The 20,983-nt window shown below is 41.4% G+C and overlaps 1 protein-coding gene across 5 annotated transcripts in view; it reads right to left on the bottom strand.

Annotated features, from left to right (window-relative positions):
• The window catches only part of Dgkg (diacylglycerol kinase gamma), a 153,838-nt gene that overhangs the window by 112,008 nt on the left and 20,847 nt on the right, over positions 1 to 20,983 (bottom strand). For all 5 annotated transcript variants that reach the window (XM_026389347.2, XM_026389349.2, XM_026389350.2 and 2 more), the window contains exons 5-9: positions 13,420 to 13,590; positions 11,036 to 11,085; positions 7,409 to 7,483; positions 6,624 to 6,746; positions 1,570 to 1,687 (exon numbers count right to left, since the gene is read on the bottom strand). In XM_026389347.2, the coding sequence (XP_026245132.2) occupies positions 1,570 to 1,687; positions 6,624 to 6,746; positions 7,409 to 7,483; positions 11,036 to 11,085; positions 13,420 to 13,590 (537 nt within the window). The remainder of the gene's footprint in view (positions 1 to 1,569; positions 1,688 to 6,623; positions 6,747 to 7,408; positions 7,484 to 11,035; positions 11,086 to 13,419; positions 13,591 to 20,983) is intronic.

Genomic DNA, 20,983 nt, shown 5'->3' with positions numbered 1-20,983 from the left:
AAGGGCTGGGGACATGTGGAGCTGGCCTCGCCTAATGGACATTCAACAGCCTCCTACTGTTCCTTGAGCAGAGTCCCCAGTCATCTTCCAGTTCTGCTCCTGTGCCTCCACCTGGGCACACTGCCTTCCTCTGTGAGCAGTGAATGCAGCAGGGAAATGTCCCCAGAAAGGGGAGAGTGAAATGTCATCCTGCTTACTGTGCCCATGTCACATCATGGCATGTCAGGGAAGTTGGGGAGTGGACAGAAAGACCAGGGGTCTCTGGGAAGGCAGGCCAGGCTTCATGTCTGGCTCTGCCATTTGTAAGTCCACGTGATATTGGGTAAATTGTTTTCTCTCTCTGAAACTGAGGGTTTTCTGCAAAATGGGCATAAATAGTCTTTTTCTTTGTAGGGATTTTGGCAGCATTAAATGACATAATTTACGTGAGGCACCATGTGCCTGGGTCAGAATAGCTATTCCAAATTACCACTGTTGTTTCTACTATTATGCAAATAGCAAAGGTCCACAGGCCTGGAACTTAAGAGGAATGAGAACTGGCCAATGCAAAGTGCCAAGAAGGGGGATTTGAATGGGGCAAAAGGTCACTGGACACCTTCTTTAATTTGCTGAGGCCTGATCTTGATGGACAGCAAGCCCAACTCCACTAAGATGTCCTTTTGCTGAGGTCACATGTGCAGGTTAGAGGATCTGGACCACACGAAGGGACTTCCTTACTCAGTCTTTTTTTTTCTTTTTGGTTCCAGGGATTGAACCCAGGGGTGCTTAACCACTAAGAAACTTCCCCAGACCATTTAAGACAGTTTTTAGTTTGAGACAGGGTTTTGCTTGGTTGCTGAGGGCCTCACTAAGTTGCTGAGGCTGGCGTTGAACTTGCGATCCTCCTGCCTCAGCTTCCTGAACTGCTGGAATTACAGGTGTGCACAGCCTTTGGTAGATTTCAGCTACTATTGATGTCCCTGTCTCGAGGTGGTTGGCAGGGCTATGTGACCCCTTCAAAGACTTCTTGTGGGAGCCCCTTTCTCCCTGCTCCCCATATCCCGTTCTTCCCTGTCACCCTTTCTTTCTCTTTCTTATTTACATGGTTCTCCTGTTCATCTTTCCAGTCTCCCATTCCCCTTTTTCTCTCATCTCTCATTTGGGGTTTTTTCTTTACTAAATGGGTTGTCAAGTGAAACAAATGTCTCGCTTTAATTCTGATTATATTTTCAGAATCTAGAATGCATTGTTTCACTAATTCAAAGCTAAGCAAAACAAAACAGGTTCCTTTGAACATAAACATTGACTAGAAAACCCAACGAAAATCAGTATGAGATGCTTTTGAATGACATATGAACTTATTTTTTCTAGGGGATCAGTGGCCCATTGACTCCAACCCTACTACAGGTCTTGTCCATTTGACGCTAAGATAGCACATACAGGCCTTCTTTACCCCTGCTGCTGGAACAAGAAGAGTGGTCCCTCAAGCTCAGAAGCAGAAAGACCTCGATTTTCCCTAGAATGGCCTGACCAACCATGCACAGAGCAGCACAGCGAAGTGGAGAAGAGGTTTAGGGGAAGTTTACTCACAAATGCAGCAGAGGCCTTGCTTCCGCATCCCCATCAGCATGATGTGGCAGAAGTTGCAGTAGGTTGGCTTCTTAAAATGCTTCATGGTCCAGGCATGCCTCCCGTCCCCTTTTGAGCCCTGTAGGGGTACAGGAGGTGAGACCCTGAGCTTGCAGCCCCAGCTAGAGGAAGTGGGTGAGGGTGCCTCCTGCATGTTCTTTTTTCTAAACAGGACTCTTGTATATGGAAGGTAAGTTTTTAAATTTTTTAAAATTGTTTTAAGTTTAAATAAAAAGTTCTTTTTGTGTTTCCTAAAATTAGCAAACATTAAAAACAAGAATGGGAAGGGGGATTAAATAAGCCCTCTTCAAATGGCCAGTGGAAGTGTAAATTAGAACAATTTGATCTATCTACATACCTACCCACCTATCATCTACGTCTATCTCTATCAACTGTCTATCTGTTAAATGTTTACAACTTTTGCTTGTAATTTTCCCTTCTGGGTCTCTCTCCTAAAGAAAGACAGATGAGCATTTTTGTGCTCTGCTGAGTGTTTCATCCAGCATTACTTAAAATAACGAAAAACTAGAATGTCCTAAAGTCTCCAAATTACTAAAAGATTAATTGTAATACACCGATATGACTTCATGTTAGAGGGCAACCAAAAAGCCATTTAAAGAATTATCTAATGGCATGAGAATGTGTTCATGATATATTGCTGAGTGAAAAAAACCAGAAGGTAAATTTCATGATATCTATCTATCTATCTATCTATCTATCTATCTATCTATATATATATTTTGTACAGGGATTGAACCCAGGGACATTTAGCCACTGAACCACATCCCCAGCCCTTTTAAAAAATATTTTATTTAGAGACAGGGTCTTGCAAAGTTGCTTAGGGTCTCACTAAGTTGCTGAGGCCAGCTTTGAATTTGCGATCCTCCTGCCTCAGCTTCTGGAGCTGCTGGGATTACAGGCATGTGCCACTACACCCACTTGATGATATATTCTGATTTCAGTCTTTGTGAACTAAGATATTTGATGGAAAGGAGTTTCACTGATCTGTCAACAGAGGTTAGCTATAGCTGACAGCATTGTGCATTATTTTGTTCTCTAGTTTCTCTTCTATATTTTCCTAATTTTCTACTCTATATACTAGTGTTCGAATAGAGAAAAAATAGTTTAGTAAAAATAATGTGCTCCTTGTACAAACTTTCTGCACACAGAAAAAATAGTAAAGAGCAAGACACAGAAAGAGAGGGATCATCTCCTCCAAATTTGGCTCAGAGGTGAAATCATCTTTACCCACTACACAGACCATGTTCCACACAATCACACATCTTCTGGGGAACACTAAGTCTCCCACCTTGTGGCCCTGGGAGCTCAGTGTGGCTCCAGGCTGTGGCTTCAGGACACCCCTCCCCACATATACTAGTTCTGAAGACTCCATCACAAGAGTGTCTCTGGGACTGGTCTGAAGGGAAAAAGTATGGTAGGTAATAAGGTGATAGGGTCCCACAGTCAGGGACATACAGTCCAATGTGCAGGACGCAAGTCCAGACCTTACTTCTGGCCACTTAGGCCTTTGTACTGGTCACTGTGGTCAGTCCTACTTCTGGCCCCACATCCTGCTTATGGTCTCTCCAGCAGCCCACATTCTTTTCCAAATGCTGGTCTCTTCCCCTGGTCTAGGTGAAGCTCATTCCTTCTCACCATCTCAAAACCCGGCTTCTTCCAGACCTGAGTTTTACAGAATTAATGTCCCTTCATCTAATGTCTCCACTTCAGGAAAGAGATACAAATGGATAATGATTTACCAGATGACTGATTCATTCATTCAATCGGCAAACATCTATCTCAAGGTTTTATTTTTGCAAGAATTAAACTAAATAATGTAAGTGAAGCTCATAATCCACTGCCAAGTACATTAAAATTTTTATTAAGTTCCTACTCTACAACAGCTATGGAGACATGAAAATAAATAGAGTGCGTATTTAGGAGTAAGGAGATTACATTGATTCCTATTCTACAGAGGAGAAACAGAGACTCTTGGACTATAACTAGCCCAAGACCATCTAGAGAATAAGTGATGGGGTCAGTAGTTGAACTGGGGGGTCCAGCTGGTCTCGGAGCCCAGGCTCCTTCCAGGCCTCTCTCCTACCTCCACCACCCAGGGTTTCCCTTCAAGGACAGAAAAGAAATTACAGCCCTTTTCAGAAGATCCAGCTTCTTTATGCATCTGAAAGGACTATCATTTCATCTGAAAATACCCTTATTTGCTAAGTCAATCAGCTGGCTCGGCTTTCTCAGCTGCTGCTTTTCTAGATACAAGAAGCCAATGGACAATGACTTGGAGCCAGGAAATGTTTCTGCTTAGGTTACAGCACCATCATGTGGTTTTTTCATTTCTGCACACGGGAGGCTGCAGAATGTGGCAGTAGCCTTCAGGTTTTATGCCACTGCTACAATTTCACCCAGAGAGAGAGAGAGAGAGACGTTTTACATACGTCCTGTTCATGGATCCCCAGACTCCTCAGTGATCATCTGTGGGGTTGGAGGAGGCCAAACAAGCAATAGGACATTAAAGACATTTACTTAAGGGACTGGGGCTGTGGGCTCCGTGGTAGAGCACTTGCCTAGCAAGTGCTAGGCCTGGTTCAATCTTCAGCACCACATAAAAAGAAATAAACAAAATAAAGGTAAACGTAAAAAGATGTAGTCATTGCCTTAAAAATGTTTTATTTAAAGTATATATTTAAAAATGAATGCAGGCCAGGCGAGGTGGCTCACACCTGTAATCCCAGCAGTTATGGAGGCTGAGACAGGAGGATTGTGAGTTCAAACCCAGCCTCAGCAATGGTGAGGTGCTAAGCAATTCAGTGAGACCCTGTCTCTATATAAAACACAAAATAGGGCTGGGGATGTGGCTCAGTGGTTGAGTATCCCCGAGTTCAATCCCCTGTATGAAAGAAAGAAAGAAAGAAAGAAAGAAAGAAAGAAAGAAAGAAAGAAAGAGAAAGCATAAAAGCTTTTGAATCAAACTTGCTTTTATTTTCACTTGCCACTTTTGCTGATACAAATTATGATCCTCTACAAGGCTGATTTAGCATTTGGAAGAATGTTGAAGAAATAGTCAGGTTCTCTCTCCTCTAGCCAGAAAATAGTGAGTCCTCTCATGCAGAGATGGTGGTATTTTGAACCTCACCAAGTCCAAATAGGGCAGAAAACAGAAATGGGTTCATTGTGATGAAAATGTCCTATCTTAATTTCCTAAATGAGGAAAACCAAACAATGGAGTTGGGATAGCACCCAGGCAGAACTTCCATTTTGATGGAAGTATTGATAGAAGAAGCTTACTCCTTTGAGCATCCAGCTCATGTGGGTTCTTATACATATTGTTCCATGCGGGGTCTGATGTTACGGAACGTGGCAGGTGGCCTCTGGTGTAGACCTGGTGTGTGCCCTTGGGTGAGTCCTTTACCTCTCTAGACCTTAGTTTCTAAAATGGAAGGGACAAACCAGGGATGACAAGGTCTTTTCTGTCTCTAGGGCTCTAAGGATTAAGAAAGGAGTTGTGTAGATCCTGGTTCCTTGATCACCACTTAGCACTTGGGAAGAACTGGACATGCTGCAAGATAGGGCAGGACTCCTAGCTCCTGAGCTTTGGAAATAAAGGCTCCACTCTAGTCCTGAGTTGCAGGCCTGTGGGATGGAGTTATGGGCCATGATAGTCAGCTTGAGGCTTATCCAACTTCACTTTCTATTTTATTTCTCTCTATGATACTTCAGAAGTCTCAAAGGAGTGGTCACACAACCTGTATGACTGTTCTGGTAAATCCTTAATGTCACCATTTACCCTTCTACAGGGTAATTTTCCTCCCTCAGGTATGGAAGTTAGTGTACTTGGTAAATAAGCAAAAAAAAATGCAGTAACCCACTGGGTCAGATGCAGGCTATTATAACCATTGATTTCACATTAAGCCATTACATGAATCCCCTCCTATGATCCAACTGGGAGATTTCCCTGACTTTTCTTCCATTTGAATCTTTGATCAAGTTGTTCTGCCTGCATAAGCTTTCTCTTCTACCATCTTCTACCAGCCTCATCATACCCAACCTTGACAGCCAGAACAAACCTCCTTCTAGGTCCTTCTACCTGATCATTACTCTAAAGAATGTGCTATCAAAATCTCACACATTCTTCTTGGTCCACACTCCCCCCACCCCCAGTTTCTTCCTATTGTTTTTACACTTATATGTGGGGAATTAGAAAGTGCAGGGTCTCTGGAGTCAGATACAAATCCTGGTTCTTCCTTTGCTTCTTAGGATCAGAACCTCAGTTTCCCATCTACACAAATTGGGATAAAAATACCTACCTTATCTGGATGTTCTGTTAAATAAGAGATCATGAATGAAAGCCACCCTGTAGCAGATCATCATTCTTTTTCCTCTTTCCCTCCTTCCCTTTCTCCTCCTTTCTTCTATCCTTCTCTAATTCTTACCATTTAAAAATATAATTTGTTGAAAAGATGGGAATCTTCCCTGAGGTTTTGTTTGTTTTGGTACAAGAGGTTGAACCCAGGGGCACTCAACCCAGAGCCACATCTCAAACACTTTTTTATATTATATTTAGAGACCAGAGTCTCACTGAGTTGCTCAGGGCCTTGCTAAGTTGCTGGGGCTGGCCTTGAACTCATGATCCTTCTGCCTCAGCCTCCTAAGCTGCTGGGACTACAGGCATGCACCACAGCACCTGGCATCTTTCTTAAAGTTTCTCTTCTACTTTTCCTGGTTGAGCATAAGCTTTTTGCAGGCAAACATCATATCTGTGCTTCTCACAACATGCAGAATAATGTTTTTAATTTATTAACAACTTAGCAAATGTTTACTGAAGGGATGAATATATTTGGAGCATGAATATAGGTAAAGAACTGAGAACAGACAGGACTTTTGAGCCAATCCGAGGGCATGACAAGCCCATTGGGAAGTCTGGCTTAGAAACTAGAGACATTAACATGGATTCCAGTGTTCCAAGATGGCAAGGACCTTTGAACTCCAGCTTATCAACTTACAGAGTCATCCATCCCCAGGAGGACCAGCAGGGGGATAGTGGTCATCCCTCCGTGGACCCATTCCTGTAGAGACACAAAGCCGTCCTGGTCGTAGTCCATCCCTTGCAACATCTCCTTCAATATCTGTGGAATCCAGAGAGTGACAAACATGTCCATTTTCATCCTTGATTTTTCTACCTCCCTCTGGCCGCTGCTTTCTTTTTCATCCTACATTACTCATTTTCTGTTTTATCCCTTTCCCCTCTTATTCAAAATGAGTAGAGCAGGGAGGGACAAGACTAGAAGTGAGGGGACCAAGTCCGACTCTGTCTTGACCTGACAGTATGGCCTTGGGCACATCACCCACGTCTTTGGGTAAAATAACACTACCATCGCAGAAGTGTAGGAAGGATTAGAGAAAATATGTACAAAGCAACTAATATAATTCCTGGTCCATAAGAAACCCTCACATGGAGTTAATGGTTGTTATTAATATTACCTGGTGATTGAGAAAAATCTCTAAAATTATTTCTGGCTCAAATTCTCTGATCTATGAATTCTTGCTATAAGATTTTAACTCTGGTGGAAAGGTTAGAGAAAGTTATGATTTCTGATATTTCTACACTTTTTCTGCTGCCACCTACATTTTTCTTATCAGAGAAGCAGCAGGTCACAGCATAGGACCCCAAAGAAGCTGTCAGTAAGGGAGCACCTGCACAGCCAACACTGGCACCCATGTCCTGAGTAGGTCCCACTCTTATTTTGAAAGCTCACTCCAAAGTCACCCCCTGCTTACAGAAACTCACAGGCCTTAGCTCTGTGGGATCCCACTCCAGATACTGGGCAATATGCAGCATTTGATTGACAATGCGATCCATCTCCTAGAAAACATCAGGGGAGAAAATATCAAGGGGTGATCCCAAAGAGATGTTATTAAGAGCAAAACTCAAAAGTGAGTCAAAGAGCTTTGTAATGTTTTGAACAACCAATAATAATAATAAAAAAAAGTGAGTCAAGTGGGAAGATGGGCAGGACAGAGCATGAGAAGAAACCAGTGTTTCTTTACTTTTAAAAAAAGTTGTTCCAATATACACTCCCAATCACAATCTAAGAGGTCATGATACGGGATTGATCGATTGTAGCAGTGCTGGGGATTGAACCCAGGGCCTCATGTGTGCTAGGCAAGTACTCTACCACTGACCTACATCTCCAGCCCAGAAACTGGCATTTCATGAGGAGCTTACTGTTTGTTTCTGCCTTGACCACAGAGCCAATAGATGCTTAGAAGAAGCACATGGTATGCAGAAAGCTCTCTCAGCACTGACTTCCTCCTGGGCCACCTTCCTTCCCTTTTTCTGTCCTTTAACTAGAAAGGCATAGAGAGTCCACCTGCTTTCTTCCACAAATACAAACCAAGGAGGTTGTCACACCTTATCATTAGCAACTTGGGATCCGTCTCCCCTCTCTTAGGGGTCAGTTTCACTTGATGACTATACACTGAAATTTAGATTCATCCTTTGCATCATGGTCCAGCTCTGAACCCAGGACTCTATAAATAGGAAGTTATTGAGGGATGTTTGCCTGGTAAGTGAACTTTTAGTTACCAAGGCCATACTTCATCTAAAAGATTTGTTGAGTGCTAATGAGTCAGTGTACAGAAAGCCCTACTGGAACACATCAGACTGAGAAATTATTTGGTGTCAAAGTTAGCATCTCATGCGTGGGCACCATCTAAGATGTTTGTAGTAAGATTGTTCTGGGGGGATGTGTGGGTGGACTCAAGCAAGGTTGAAAAAGTATTACCTCCATCAGAGTGAACGCCAGATCAAAACAACAAGCTAAACCCCATTAGGGATTTAAAAATTACATTTCACTTAAATCAAAAGAGTAATCTATAGGAAAACTACAGGATAGGGCATTAGGTGAAGGCAAGGAAGTGGGCATAAAGGTGGGGGTCAGGGATTGGCAGAAGTTCCGAAGGAAAATAACTTGTGAATCTACTCGGGTCCAAGATTCAGTGAGAAAATATGATTCAGAAAGTGAGGAATAGATCCAGTTGTGGGCTGTGTAAATAAGAGAGTGGGCGGATTTCGGGAAGAACTGGTTTTCCCAATGCCTACCCTGGTCAGGCCACAGTTGGATAAAGGGTCATGGAGTGGTGGGGTCTGTTGTGTGTCATATTTTAAGAATGGCATTGACAAACTGAAGCTTGTGCCGGGCAGGCGTTTACAACTGCCTCATGAGAAACAATGTATGAACAGGGACACTCTTAGCTTGGAGGAGATGTTGGGGAGATGCGACAGCCCTTCAAAGGCCTTTTGTATGGAACTGATTTCCACTTGTCTCGGTCAGCTACAGAGGGCAGAGGGAAGCTGAAGGATGGAGAAAAGGAAGAATCCAGGATCAGACTATACTTTGGCCTCCCTGTCGGGCTGGGGAAGTGTGAAGAGCATCAGGTCCTAGCAGAGAGACAGAGAGATGCCCTTGAGTGCAGGAAGGTAGCTCTAACAGTCACCCCAGCAGAGAAAGGCTGTCTCGAGTCCCATCACGGGGATGGTTCAAAACAAAGATGGAAGTCCATCGGCCAGGGATTCCAGGTGGGAAGTTCAACATGACAATTCTTTTCAGACTTGTTTCAGTCCACAAATGTCCCCTGGAAAATATATCCAGGCTGGGCATGGTGGTGCCCACCTGTAATCCCAGTGACTCAGAAGGCTCAGGCAGGAGGATCACAAGTTCTAGGCCAGTCTCAGCAATTTAGCGAGGCCCCTAATCAATCTAGTGAGAACCTCTCTCAAAATAAAAAGGGCTGGGATGTGGCTTAGTGGTAAAGTGCTCCTAGTTCAATCCCTGGTACTGGGGACAGGGGAGGAGAAAATAAGACATTAGGAATTGAACCACTCTCGACCACTGACAGTGCTTCCACTCCATGCACGGTTGCCATGATTTCATGCCTTAATTATTTTCATCACCTCCTAACTGGTACCCTTGCTTGCAACCCCTACAGTCTATACTCAACACAATAGCTCAAGCAAGCCTGCTAAAATAGAAGTCAATCATGTCATTCTGCTCAAAATCCTCAATGGTTTTCCATTTCTACAGAGTAAAAGATACACCCTCTAATCACCCAAAAAGCCTGATACACTTGGTAAAGTCCCCTCAGCACCATTCCATATCTTCTCTGATCCTATCTTCTATTACTTCCTTACTCTGACTCATCTGTTCACTCACTCTGGTCCAGTCACACAGGCCACCAGTGAGTCCTCTAACACCCAAGCACCTCTCAGGACTTCTGCACTGGCTGTCCCCTCTGCCTGCAGGCTCCTCACCTAGATGGCCTCATGACTGGCTCCCTCACCTCCTCTAGTCTCTGTTCAGAACCTCCTCCCCAGGAAGGCCCCTTGACAACCTTAGCCAAAGGTGCAACTCCCTCCATCAGCTGCCTCTCCTGCCTTTATTTTTTTTCTTAGCACTGATCCTTCCTATGCTGTTTAATGTCAATGCTTGCACCCGACTGAAAGCTGCCCGAGGAGATGAAATTTTGTCCATTAGAGACATTGATGTATCTCCAGTGCTTAGAATAGTGCCTGACATCCGGGACACTCAGTGACCAAATGCTTGCTAGTCTGGAGCTGTCTGGTTGTTCCCTCAAATGCCTCAACCCACAGCACTGCCATGTAGCTGGAGGAGTCCCACACAGGCACCTGGGTTTCGAGGGAGTGGAGATAATTCTGTTGGTCGGGTGGACTTGTTCTCTTCCATCCTGTCTCTGGTCTGACTCAGCCCTTGCATTTCAACCTCACAGCCTTCCCATTACTGGGCCCTGATTCGAGGTGCCAGTCATGGCCATAGGGTCTATCTGATGTTGTGAACCTCCTTCCCTTTCTACTTTCTTCCTTTTCTATTCTTTCTCTCACTTTATGGTCCCTGAGCTGTCCCTGACACTTGCTGAAGGGGTGAGGTGAGTCACAACCTTTCTCAGGTGCAGTGGGATGGGATCAAGTGCTCAGAGCAGGGAGAACCAGCTGTTCGAACTGGGGAATGAGAGGAAAGCAAGGGTGACAGCAAAGCACACCAGCGGTCACCTCCTTTCCTCTCCTTCTTGCCCTGGTCTTGTTGCCTCAGTGGCCCCCTCCTCTTGGCTGCAGAAAATTTCAAGGGAAGTTTGTGAAAGGGGAAGTTAAATTAGATGAAATACTAAAACATCTCTGCAGTCCGAGATTTTATGATCCCAGGCTTCTGCAATGATAAGATAAACTGGGCTTCACCTTCTTTGGAAGTAAAAGGCAGGGGTTCTGCTCAGATTTCTGCAGCCATTATTAAGACATTGTAATTCCTATAAAGATGGAAAATTTTCAGATTCTTCCTCCACCTGCTCCCCGATACCCCACCCTTTCTCAGATCCAGCAGGGATATTTGGAGTGAGACCTTACCGCTTGGTCCAGGAGTCCGTTCTCATCTGAGTCATAGAGACGAAACATGACTGCAAGAAACACAGAGGTCAGGCTTGAAGTGTCCTGGTCAGGGGCATGCACTGCGTGCTGCTTACTCCCTGAGCAGATGGTCGAATAACAGAAGAAGGATGGAGCTTCCCATTAACCTTGTGCTGGACTCTGGGCCCAGGTGACTGTCTAACAAACACCTCTTTAGGATCCTACTGGGTATGAACCATAGAACTAGAAGGAGCTGAGGGAACAGCTACACCTTCAGTGATGGGCCATCTGGCAAGTCTTTCAACCTTCCTGTGCTTACATGTAAAACAAGAATAATTCTATCAAACTTCTAGGGTTACTGTGAGATGAAAATGACAAAATGCACTTAAACTAAGTAGCAAATATAAGGTGTTTAGGGATGAGAGTATTACTGTATTGGCAATAGTTGAGATTTCAGATTATTACTTCCCAAAAGGCACATGCTTGGGTTTTTAAAAGAAAGCTTGTTCTCAGTCACTAAAATTAGGGAAAGATTTGAACTGATGTCTTTAAATTAAAAATGAAAATGAAAAGACTCTACAGAATATGTGGCCAAATTACTATAACCCAAATTTGCAAGGAAAAAAATTGGCAAAATGGAGAGGGAAACAAGAAATTAAAAGAGAAGAAAGAAACATAATAACCAATGGCAACATATGGACTTTCTTTAGATTTGGATTCAAAGAAACATTAAAAATACATACATAATTCAGAAAATGTGAATCCTGGCTGAATATTTGACAATAGCAAGGAATCATTGTCTTTAGATGTAATAATAGTGATGTGGTTCTATTTAAGAAGGAACCAGTGATTTTAGAGGTGAAATATTTACAGATGAAATTGTATGATTCCAGAAATTTGCTTGGAAATAATTTGAAACAGAGGGAAAGGTTGGGCGGTATTAACAAAACAAGAACGACTAGAAGTTGATCTTGTTGGAGCTCAGTAAGACCTATGTGTGTGTTCACTACTCTTTACCTATATCTATTTTCAAGATTTTTTATAATAGGGCTAGGGTTGTGGCTCAGTGGTAGAACACCCATCCAGCATGTGCAAGGCCCTGAGTTTGATCCTCAGCACCACATAAAAATAAATAAATAAAATAAAGGTATTGTGTCCACTGCAACTAAAAAGATAAATATTTTTTATAATAAAACTTTGAAGTTTCTTTACTTTGCCGTTTCAAGACTCAGACTGAGAGTCACTAATATGAAGAATTTGTTACCTTCACTTTGGTTATTAATAAACATAATGCCTAAAAGTCAAAATCCAGCTCAATGTTGAAAATGATTTGACATTTCACTTTTAACATTAGCCAGCAGAAAACAGAAATCTGCTACATTTGCTACCAAATTAGCACTTAAGACTTGCAATTGTTAACACCTCAAACCTATGGGGGAGATTTTAAGCTGGGCTAATGAGCAAACTGTTTCATTTTGTTTTTGGCAGGGTTAACCTTTGGCAGACTTCCTGTGCTAATGTTTTAAGTTTGGTTGGCTAGTCTCATTACTAAATGGAATTTCAACATTTGCTATAAAGTATATGTTTTTTCCTTGCTGTCTACTTAAGGTCCCAAGAGAAGCAAAGACAATAGGTACTTTTTAACAAGGTCCCAGCATCCCCTGATCTGAAAAGCATGCCCGCAGGCTCAGAGGCCAGTGAAACAACTCCTGGGCCCAGTCCTCTTCAATCTGCAGGTTCTCTCTGCCCCAGCTCTTACTGTCTTCCTGAAGATCTGTTTTTGAAACCATCTTTGTAGCACCATGAAATCAAGTTCAATTCCAATTAATTAATCCCCTTTCTCCAGAGACCAAAGAGCTTGTGGGTAGAGAGTGAGGGAGAAATGGAAATAAACCTTACCATGACAGAGGTCGATTAGAGCCCAAGGGAGAGGGGAAAAATTCCCCATGGTTAAAGAGTCGATTATTTATGAATCAGGGGAGGAAAGGAGGTCATATATTGAAGATTTTTTCCTTGAAAAATCCATCAGAGGAGGCAGCAGCTTTTGAGTTAGAGGCTTTCAGAAAGCCCTGCCAGCCAAGTAAAGGAGTCTTGACCCTTGGATGAGCACTTCTACCCTTTCCAAATTCTGGTTCTCACAGCCAACGTCTTAGATGCCCTTCCTACCCTATATATAAGTGACACTGTGTCTTAGGGTGGGTTTTAGGAAATGTTCCTATCACTGCTGGCAGTAGGACAGAGGAACCTCCCCCAAAGAGGTAGGACCCATATGACCCATATCCATGAGCCTAGATCAATCTTCAGTGTGTTAAAGAATGATTGACGGGATCCCAGATCCTCCTCTAGGAAATAACCAAAGCTCCCTTGAGAGGGTGAATACTTACACTCTAGTTTATCTTGAGGTCTTCCCGTCTCCAGCAGGGAGAGGTAACACACCACATCCTTCAGGTACACTACGGGGGATTCTGGGCTTGAAGATGGAGCAGCTGGTGCTCCCAGGGGGGTTGCAGCCACTTGGTTTTTAGATGGTGCTTGCTTCTCCACCATTTTCAAGTCTGCAATGGGAAAAAGGAGAGCACTCAAGGACACTTTCCATTTAGTACTAACCCTCTTTGTTTCCCCAGTCTCTTCATGGTAGAGATTAAGAATTTAATATTGGTGTCTTCAAAAGCTTGAGTTACATAAACATGATCAAATCAGTGGTCCTAGAGATCCAGTTAGTGGAGGTCATACTCTCTGGACTTTATTCTGACCCTTTTAAGAGTCTATTTCCTTGTAAGAAATCCATCTATTCTTGGTAACTCTTCAGAAAAAAACGATAGTGACTCTTGATAATATTAATAGTCTAGAGGTGAGTGTCATTTAGTTTACTTTTTGGGAACACACTCAACTTGTAGAAATAATTTTGGCATTTCAAGATGGAAAGTCATCAGTAGTCACCAAGAGACTCATACTTTTATTCTTAAACTCATTTAAAGACAAAGAGATGAATATTCAATAGAGAACAGTAGAACTGAAAGTCGAATAATTTCCAGAAACTAGGAAGAACTCTGACTAATTGCAAGCCTAATTAGTTGAATAAAGAAAATTTAAAACATGACTTATTGTTAGTTTGGATCTGGAAGTGTCCCAAAGGCTCATGTATTGAGGACTTGGTCCACAATGCAGCAATGTCAACAGGTGGGGCTTTGGGGCAGTGACTGGGTCATGAAGGTGCTAATCCCATCAGTGGACTAGTCAGTCTATTGGTGGGTTCAAATTGAAAGGAAGGTGGCAGAAACTGGAAGAGGTGGAGCTTCATTGTAAGGAGCGAGTCCTTGGGAGTGGTGCTTTGAGGACTATATTTCATCCACCAACCTCATTTCTCACTTCAAGGAGGTGAGGCCATCTGTTCCAGTCCTTCCCTGAGATGATGTTCCACCTCACCATGGGCCCCAAAGCAATGAGGCCAGGCAACTATGGACTGAAACCTCTGAAACTGTGGATCAAAATAAATCTTTCCTCTTTTGCTTTTCTTCTCAGGTATTTTTGTCACAGCAATAAAGCTGACTAATACACTTATCGTAACCCAAGAATACAGTAAGTTTTCCCTCTAAAATTTTCCCTCTTAGAAGAATTCTTTTCCTCCATACTGTGTTCTAGTTCAGAAATATAAGATCTAATACTAATAAGAAAACCGAGCAGCTATATTTTACTGTGTGAATTCTATTTTTTTTTTACTTTTTTGGGGGAGGAATTAAACTAGGAATTGAACCCAGGGGCACTTTACCACTGAACTACATCTCCAACCCTTTTTTATTTTGAGACATAGGCTTGATAAGTTGATGAGAATGGCCTCCAATTTGAGATCTCCTGGCTCAACCTCTCCAGTCGCTGGGGTTACAAGCATGTGTCACTTCATCCAACATGAATTCTATTTTTTGAGGTATCTTGAGTGTCTTCTCTTGTTCCCCAGCCTCTCTACTTCCATACCCATCAGAAATGACCACTTTATACCCAGCAGGAGTGTACAGCTCCCAGAAAACAATTAACCAGGGAAGAAACAGAAGACTGACAGTGGGAAATACATGTTGTGTGTCATAAAACCACCAAGTAATACAACTTTGGCAAGTGATGAGTGCTGAAGATGGAGAGAGAGAGAGAGAGAGAAAGAGAGAGAGAGAGAACCTTGATAGTGACACCTGCTGGAAAAATCCCTGTGACTTGTACAGTCTTCATTCAGAGAACCAAAGAGCCAAGCAATGGGGGTCAACGTTCTATCTTGGTCTAGAAGACCTGTGCTAGATGGAAGCCTGCCAGGTCTTGGGGCTTAGACTGTGAGTCTGAAGGGAGTCAAAAGGATAGTAGGGGAGACAAATATACTCTGTGTGCTATAAAGGACTCCAGTAAGAGACTAAGATGGAGCTTGTAACAGCTACAAAATAAGGAAAGGATGTTTCATTCTGAAGTCTTGGGGGACCAGATCTTTGAACATAATTTTCTATTGGACAAGACCCTCAGTAGGTATAGAGAGATACAACCTTTATGAAATTAGAGTAGAAAGACTCAGGGGTGAGATGGAACTACAACTAGATGAGATAAAAACTAGGATAGTGAGATAGGGAAGGATTACAATAAAATTATATATGCAACAGAAATATTAAAATCACCAGTGAAGGAAAAGTCATGGAAAAATATAGCAATAGTGTAGAAGACTATAGAGAAGTCCTTTGTTCTGAGTCGTTACTTATACCCCAAGTTTTTGCTATATCCTCAGATTATTCATCCATTAGAATGTTATCAATGATTTCAACTTTGACTAACATGGACACACACACGCACACACACACACACACACACACAGAGAGAGAGAGAGAGAGAGAGAGAGAGAGAGAGAGAGCACCTTGATAGTGATACCTGCTGCTGGAGAAGTCCCACCTGAAACACCTAAAAATTGGAAGAAAACATGAAACAATAATTCCTAGGGCATTAATAACATGTAACAGCAAATAGTGATTCCTGAGAAGATGGAAAACAAATGAAATGAGCCCTACAACTGTCACATCTTACTATTTGGAAAGAATTCCTGGGCTGTGCTAGGGGAGGGGAAACCCAGGCAGACCTGGCTGTCTCTCTGAGCTGAGATGGGGTTGGGAGAATGGGGAGCCCAAAGTGGCAGAGGTCATACAGCAGAACGTTGGAGCAGAGGAAACTGCACAAGAGAGAATTTCAGACATATATAGAAGGTCCCCTTTGTAGAACAGCATTGTTACTCTCAATTTTTCAGCTGAGTGGTAGTTAGCACTATGGTGTGAGGAAGCTCGGTAGCTACCTGAGGAGGGGAAAGAACCGGGATTAGAAAAACAAACTCTGCAATCCAAGGAGAATCAGGAATAATGTCTATTCCCATCATCTAGGTAGATAACCCCAGTAACCCCCAAATCATCAGCAGAGGACTCAAGTGTTTTTCCTTAATAGTGAAGCAATATTGGCCTTTCTGTTTCTGCCCAAGAAACTTAAAAGCTAGACCTCCCTACCAAATTATTTTCAAGTAACCTAACTATACCCCAAAACAAATCTGTCAAAATGCAAAAATATATGGTACTTAACATTTAGAGAAGGAATAACATGAATTCTACAGAAATTCTCCTAGAAAATTTAAGAGGTAGAAATTCTACCCACTTTATTAGACCAGCATTATTCTAAAGCCAAAATTGAAGAGGATACAAGAAAAGAACATGCATATCAATGAACATAAGTACAAAGTTCTTAATACAGTTTTAATAAATTGAAGCCAAAGAAATTAAATGAGACCAAAAGAAATAAGGAGATAGGTTATGTTCAAGGATTGGAAGCCTCGTTATGTTAAATGTTAGTTCTTTTTGATCTTGAGTTAGGGAAAGATTTCTAAGATATGATACCAGAAGCTCAATTCATAAAAGACAGAAAATTATGAATTGGGTTTCATAAAAATTAACTATTTTTCCTTCAAAGATAGATAATGAGAAGACAAGTCACTGAGAGGGAGGAAATATTAGCAAGTCACAATACCTGGTAAAGAACTTGTATCCACAATTTGTAAAGAACTCTTAAAACTCAATGCAGCCCAATTTAAAAATGGGGAAAAGAGTTGAACACTTTATTAAAGAAGATATACAGCCAGCAATTAAACATATGAAGAGATGTGCAACATCATTGGTCATTAGGGAAATGTAAACAAAAAACCACCATGAGATACCACCACATGCATAGAAATAACTAAAAATAAAAAGACTGTCATTAGCTGTTGAGGAGATGGAGCAACAGAAATTCTCACATATGGCTATTAGATATGCAAAATGGTTTGACCACTTTGGAAAGAGTCTGAAAGTTTCCTATAAAATTAAATGTATACCAGTACCTACTATATTAGACCATTCATTCTATTGCTTGCTATTTACCCAAGAAAAATGAAAGTTGTCCTAACAAAGACTTGTACAAGAATATTCATAACAATTTTATATGTAATAAGAAAGAAAAATGTCCATCCATAGATGAGTGGATAAACAAATTGTAGAACATTTATATGCTAGAGTACTAGTTAGCAACTAAAATATTCATACACACAAATGGATAAAGCTCTAAATTATTATGCTGAATGAAACAAGGGAGACCAACAAAAGTACATGGTATAGAATTCAGTTTATATAAAATCCAGATGATGCAATCTAACTATATAGTGACAGAGAGCAGATCAGAGCTAGGAGGTGGGAGAAAGGAAATATAAAGAAAACTTTTAGAGATCATGAATATATTCATTATATTGAAAATTGTACTGATTTTTACAATACATGTCAATTTAATCATGCACAATATAGATACATGTGCAATTTATTTTATGCCAGTTTTACTTTAATAAAACTTTTTTTTAAACTTGATTACAGCCTTTCCTGAAGATCCTTGCATCACTAGAGCTATGTGTGGATATTGAGCCATTGTTCTAGTTTTCATTGAGTTTAGTGTTCACTCCTGCATGGAGATGCTGTGACGCTGTCCCATTCTTCTCCTTCCTCCTCATGTCACCTTATATGAAATATCCCTAACCTATGTCCACCTGAATATATCCCTCATGTCCCACCAGTAAAAAACAGTCAGTGTCCTTTTCCAGATCACAGAGGTTTTTCCTGGTGCCATCATAAATCCTTTCATGTGAAGGTTCTTGGATGGCCCTGTCTGGTTCCACTTTCTTCCCTAGTCTCTGTATTATTTATTTCCTTCCATTTGGAGAGTGTAGCATAGTGAAAATAGAACCAGGCAGGAAGCAGGACAGGGATATTTGTACTGCATTTCTGCTAACTTTTGTATGATCTCACACAAATAAGCTTACTCCCTACAGCCAACCTTGCTATCTTCATCTATCAGAGGAGAGGCTTGCATTAAAACTGATGCTTCTCCTAAGTCTTGAGTGACAGAAAATTTTTTGAATACAATGTTAAGTGAAAAACAAATCTTGATCCAAAATTATATACACAGTCTGATCCTGATTCTGTAAAAAAATATATGGAAAAATCCTACAAGGAAATCTCACACACACACACACACACACACACACACACACGCACACGCACACATAATTGCATCGTTGTATTTTTGTTGCTTCTTTTTGTTTATTTTTAAGACAAATTTTAAGAGAAGTTTCAGTTCACAGTGAAATTGAGGAAGGTACAGAGATTTTTTGCACACTCCCTGCTCCCACACATGTGCAGCCTCCCTCCCATGTATCCAAGGTCCCTCACCATAGTGGCTGGAACATTTGTCGATGAACCTATATTGACACATCATTATCATCTGAAATCGATAGTTTGTTTACATTAGGGTTCACTCCTGTTGTTGTACATGCTGTGGATTTAGATAAATGTGTAATGACATGTATCTCCCATTGTCACGTCATATGGAATAATTTCACTGCCTTAAAATTCCTTTGTGCTTTGCCTATTTATCCCTTCTTCTCCAACCTCTAACAATCACTGATCTTTGTTGTTCTCTTTTCTTTTTTCATACTTTTCAAATTTTCTATAATGTAAGTAAACTATTTTTATAATTGAGGAAAACTAAAAACAATAGAACAGAAACTCTCCAAAAGAGGGCTTTCCCTGAGACTTCAACATTCTGAATTGCTGAAATATCTCAACAGCATAAGAAACTAAATACAACCCAGGAAACTATAGCTCTTCATTTTGCCCAGGTCCTTCCTGAGCTGACATCATGACAATGACAAATTGAGCCAATGACTGGACTCGGTGAAAGGCCATCCTAAGTGCCTTATGGAGACAAACATGCACTCACTAGCTCTGGAATGAATAACCTAAAGAGGGTTGTGCTAGACCTGAGCTTGCAGACTGATCTGATAGGTGAGAGGTCATAGCAAACGAGAATCTATAGTTTCTTCCTCTGGCTTCTGCCTGGGAACCAGGAAAGGGCTGGGATTTTCAACAGATGGTCTAATCTCTGGTGATTCCAGGACTTGGCTCCTCCCTGATGGCAGAGGCCCTCTGTGTGGCATCTGCCTGGCCCTGATTCTTGTTTCTGAAGAACAGGGGCATTTAATTAAGACATCGGTTGAAGGGGGCCTAGCAGAAAAACAATTTTCTCCTTTAAACCTCAAGTCTCAGAAAAAAAGATGAAACAACAACAACAACAAACAATGTTATACATTCCCCCTGAGCCAAGAATCAGATAATTGGCCTTTCATGATTTGACCACATGATTTTCTCCATAAGCAAGGAAAATGGCACATCACAAATCACTTCTCCAGGAGAAATCTTTGGAAGTTTCTCTTTTAGCTCTATAATGATGTAGCTATTTAAAATAAGCATGGTGGGTCCATAAATCAGCCAACTTCCATTATGGTTATCCACTATCTTTTCTCAAATATCACATAATGGCTTCTCTGCTGTAAGTTCTTCCTTGATACCTCAAAATCTTCAGCCACTAAAACATATCTTACCCAGAAAATTCCAAACTTCAAGAATGAAATGTAGTTTCTCCCCTATTCCTCTTGAGGTACCAGATACTTGGACTAAAATAGTCTCTGGGTAAAGAGTTTGGGACAAGGTGTTTTTCGCTATTGTTTTTCTTATTAGGAGTTTAAAATCCCAAAACTTTTTTTCTTACTATGAGGATGATTTCTGTCAGAATATGTCTTCTCTATTCCATGTAAGACTTATTTATGTCTTAAGTCCATTTTACCAAGGGTCTCTGGCCTGAGCATGGGTGGTAGAATGCTGAGCAGGTATGTTTGAGACTACACTTTTATACGGTCTTATTCTATGGTGGTCCCCAAAGGCATCAGGAAACACTCATGCTCTTCATCCTTGCTCTCTGAGGCTCCATGAGCAGCCTGCAATTTAAAAAGCATACAATCGCAGAGGCCCTTCTCCTTTCTAAACCATGCTCTACTCCCATTAATAGTGAAGTTTTAAAAATCTCATCTCTCCTTTAGTATTACAATGAAAATTCCAGAATCCTTCTAGTTTTCCTTTTAGGTGTGACTGGAATAAAGACTGAAACTATACTTAGTCCACTTAAAGAAACTATATTCCTGGATCTCTGTAACAATTAGTTCTCTTTCTCCTTCAGTTGTAGTATCTCTTATCTGTCTTGCATATATATATATAATATAATAAAACCACATTCTTATTCCCTAGGCACATCCCAAGTGCTTGATCATGTACCTATATTTTCTATAAAATAAAATGTATAGCAAACGAGGTTCAACTCTCTTAGGTTTATATTTGAAGCTTCAGGAGCAACCTGGGAGAAAGAGTCCATGAGAACAGGATGCCCAGCTGACACACTGGTGGACTGAGGATGCAGACTGAAGGAGAGTTTGGCAGACCATGATGAGTTAAGAATAGAATATACTTCTGTAAGGCGGTCTGAATCATAATGGCTAATACTGTTGAACTGAAGACTAATGTTATATGTGTC

Source organism: Urocitellus parryii, chromosome 2 (genome assembly GCF_045843805.1).
Source record: "Urocitellus parryii isolate mUroPar1 chromosome 2, mUroPar1.hap1, whole genome shotgun sequence".
NCBI lineage: Eukaryota > Metazoa > Chordata > Mammalia > Rodentia > Sciuridae > Urocitellus > Urocitellus parryii.
This window is presented reverse-complemented; position numbering and strand designations above follow the sequence as displayed.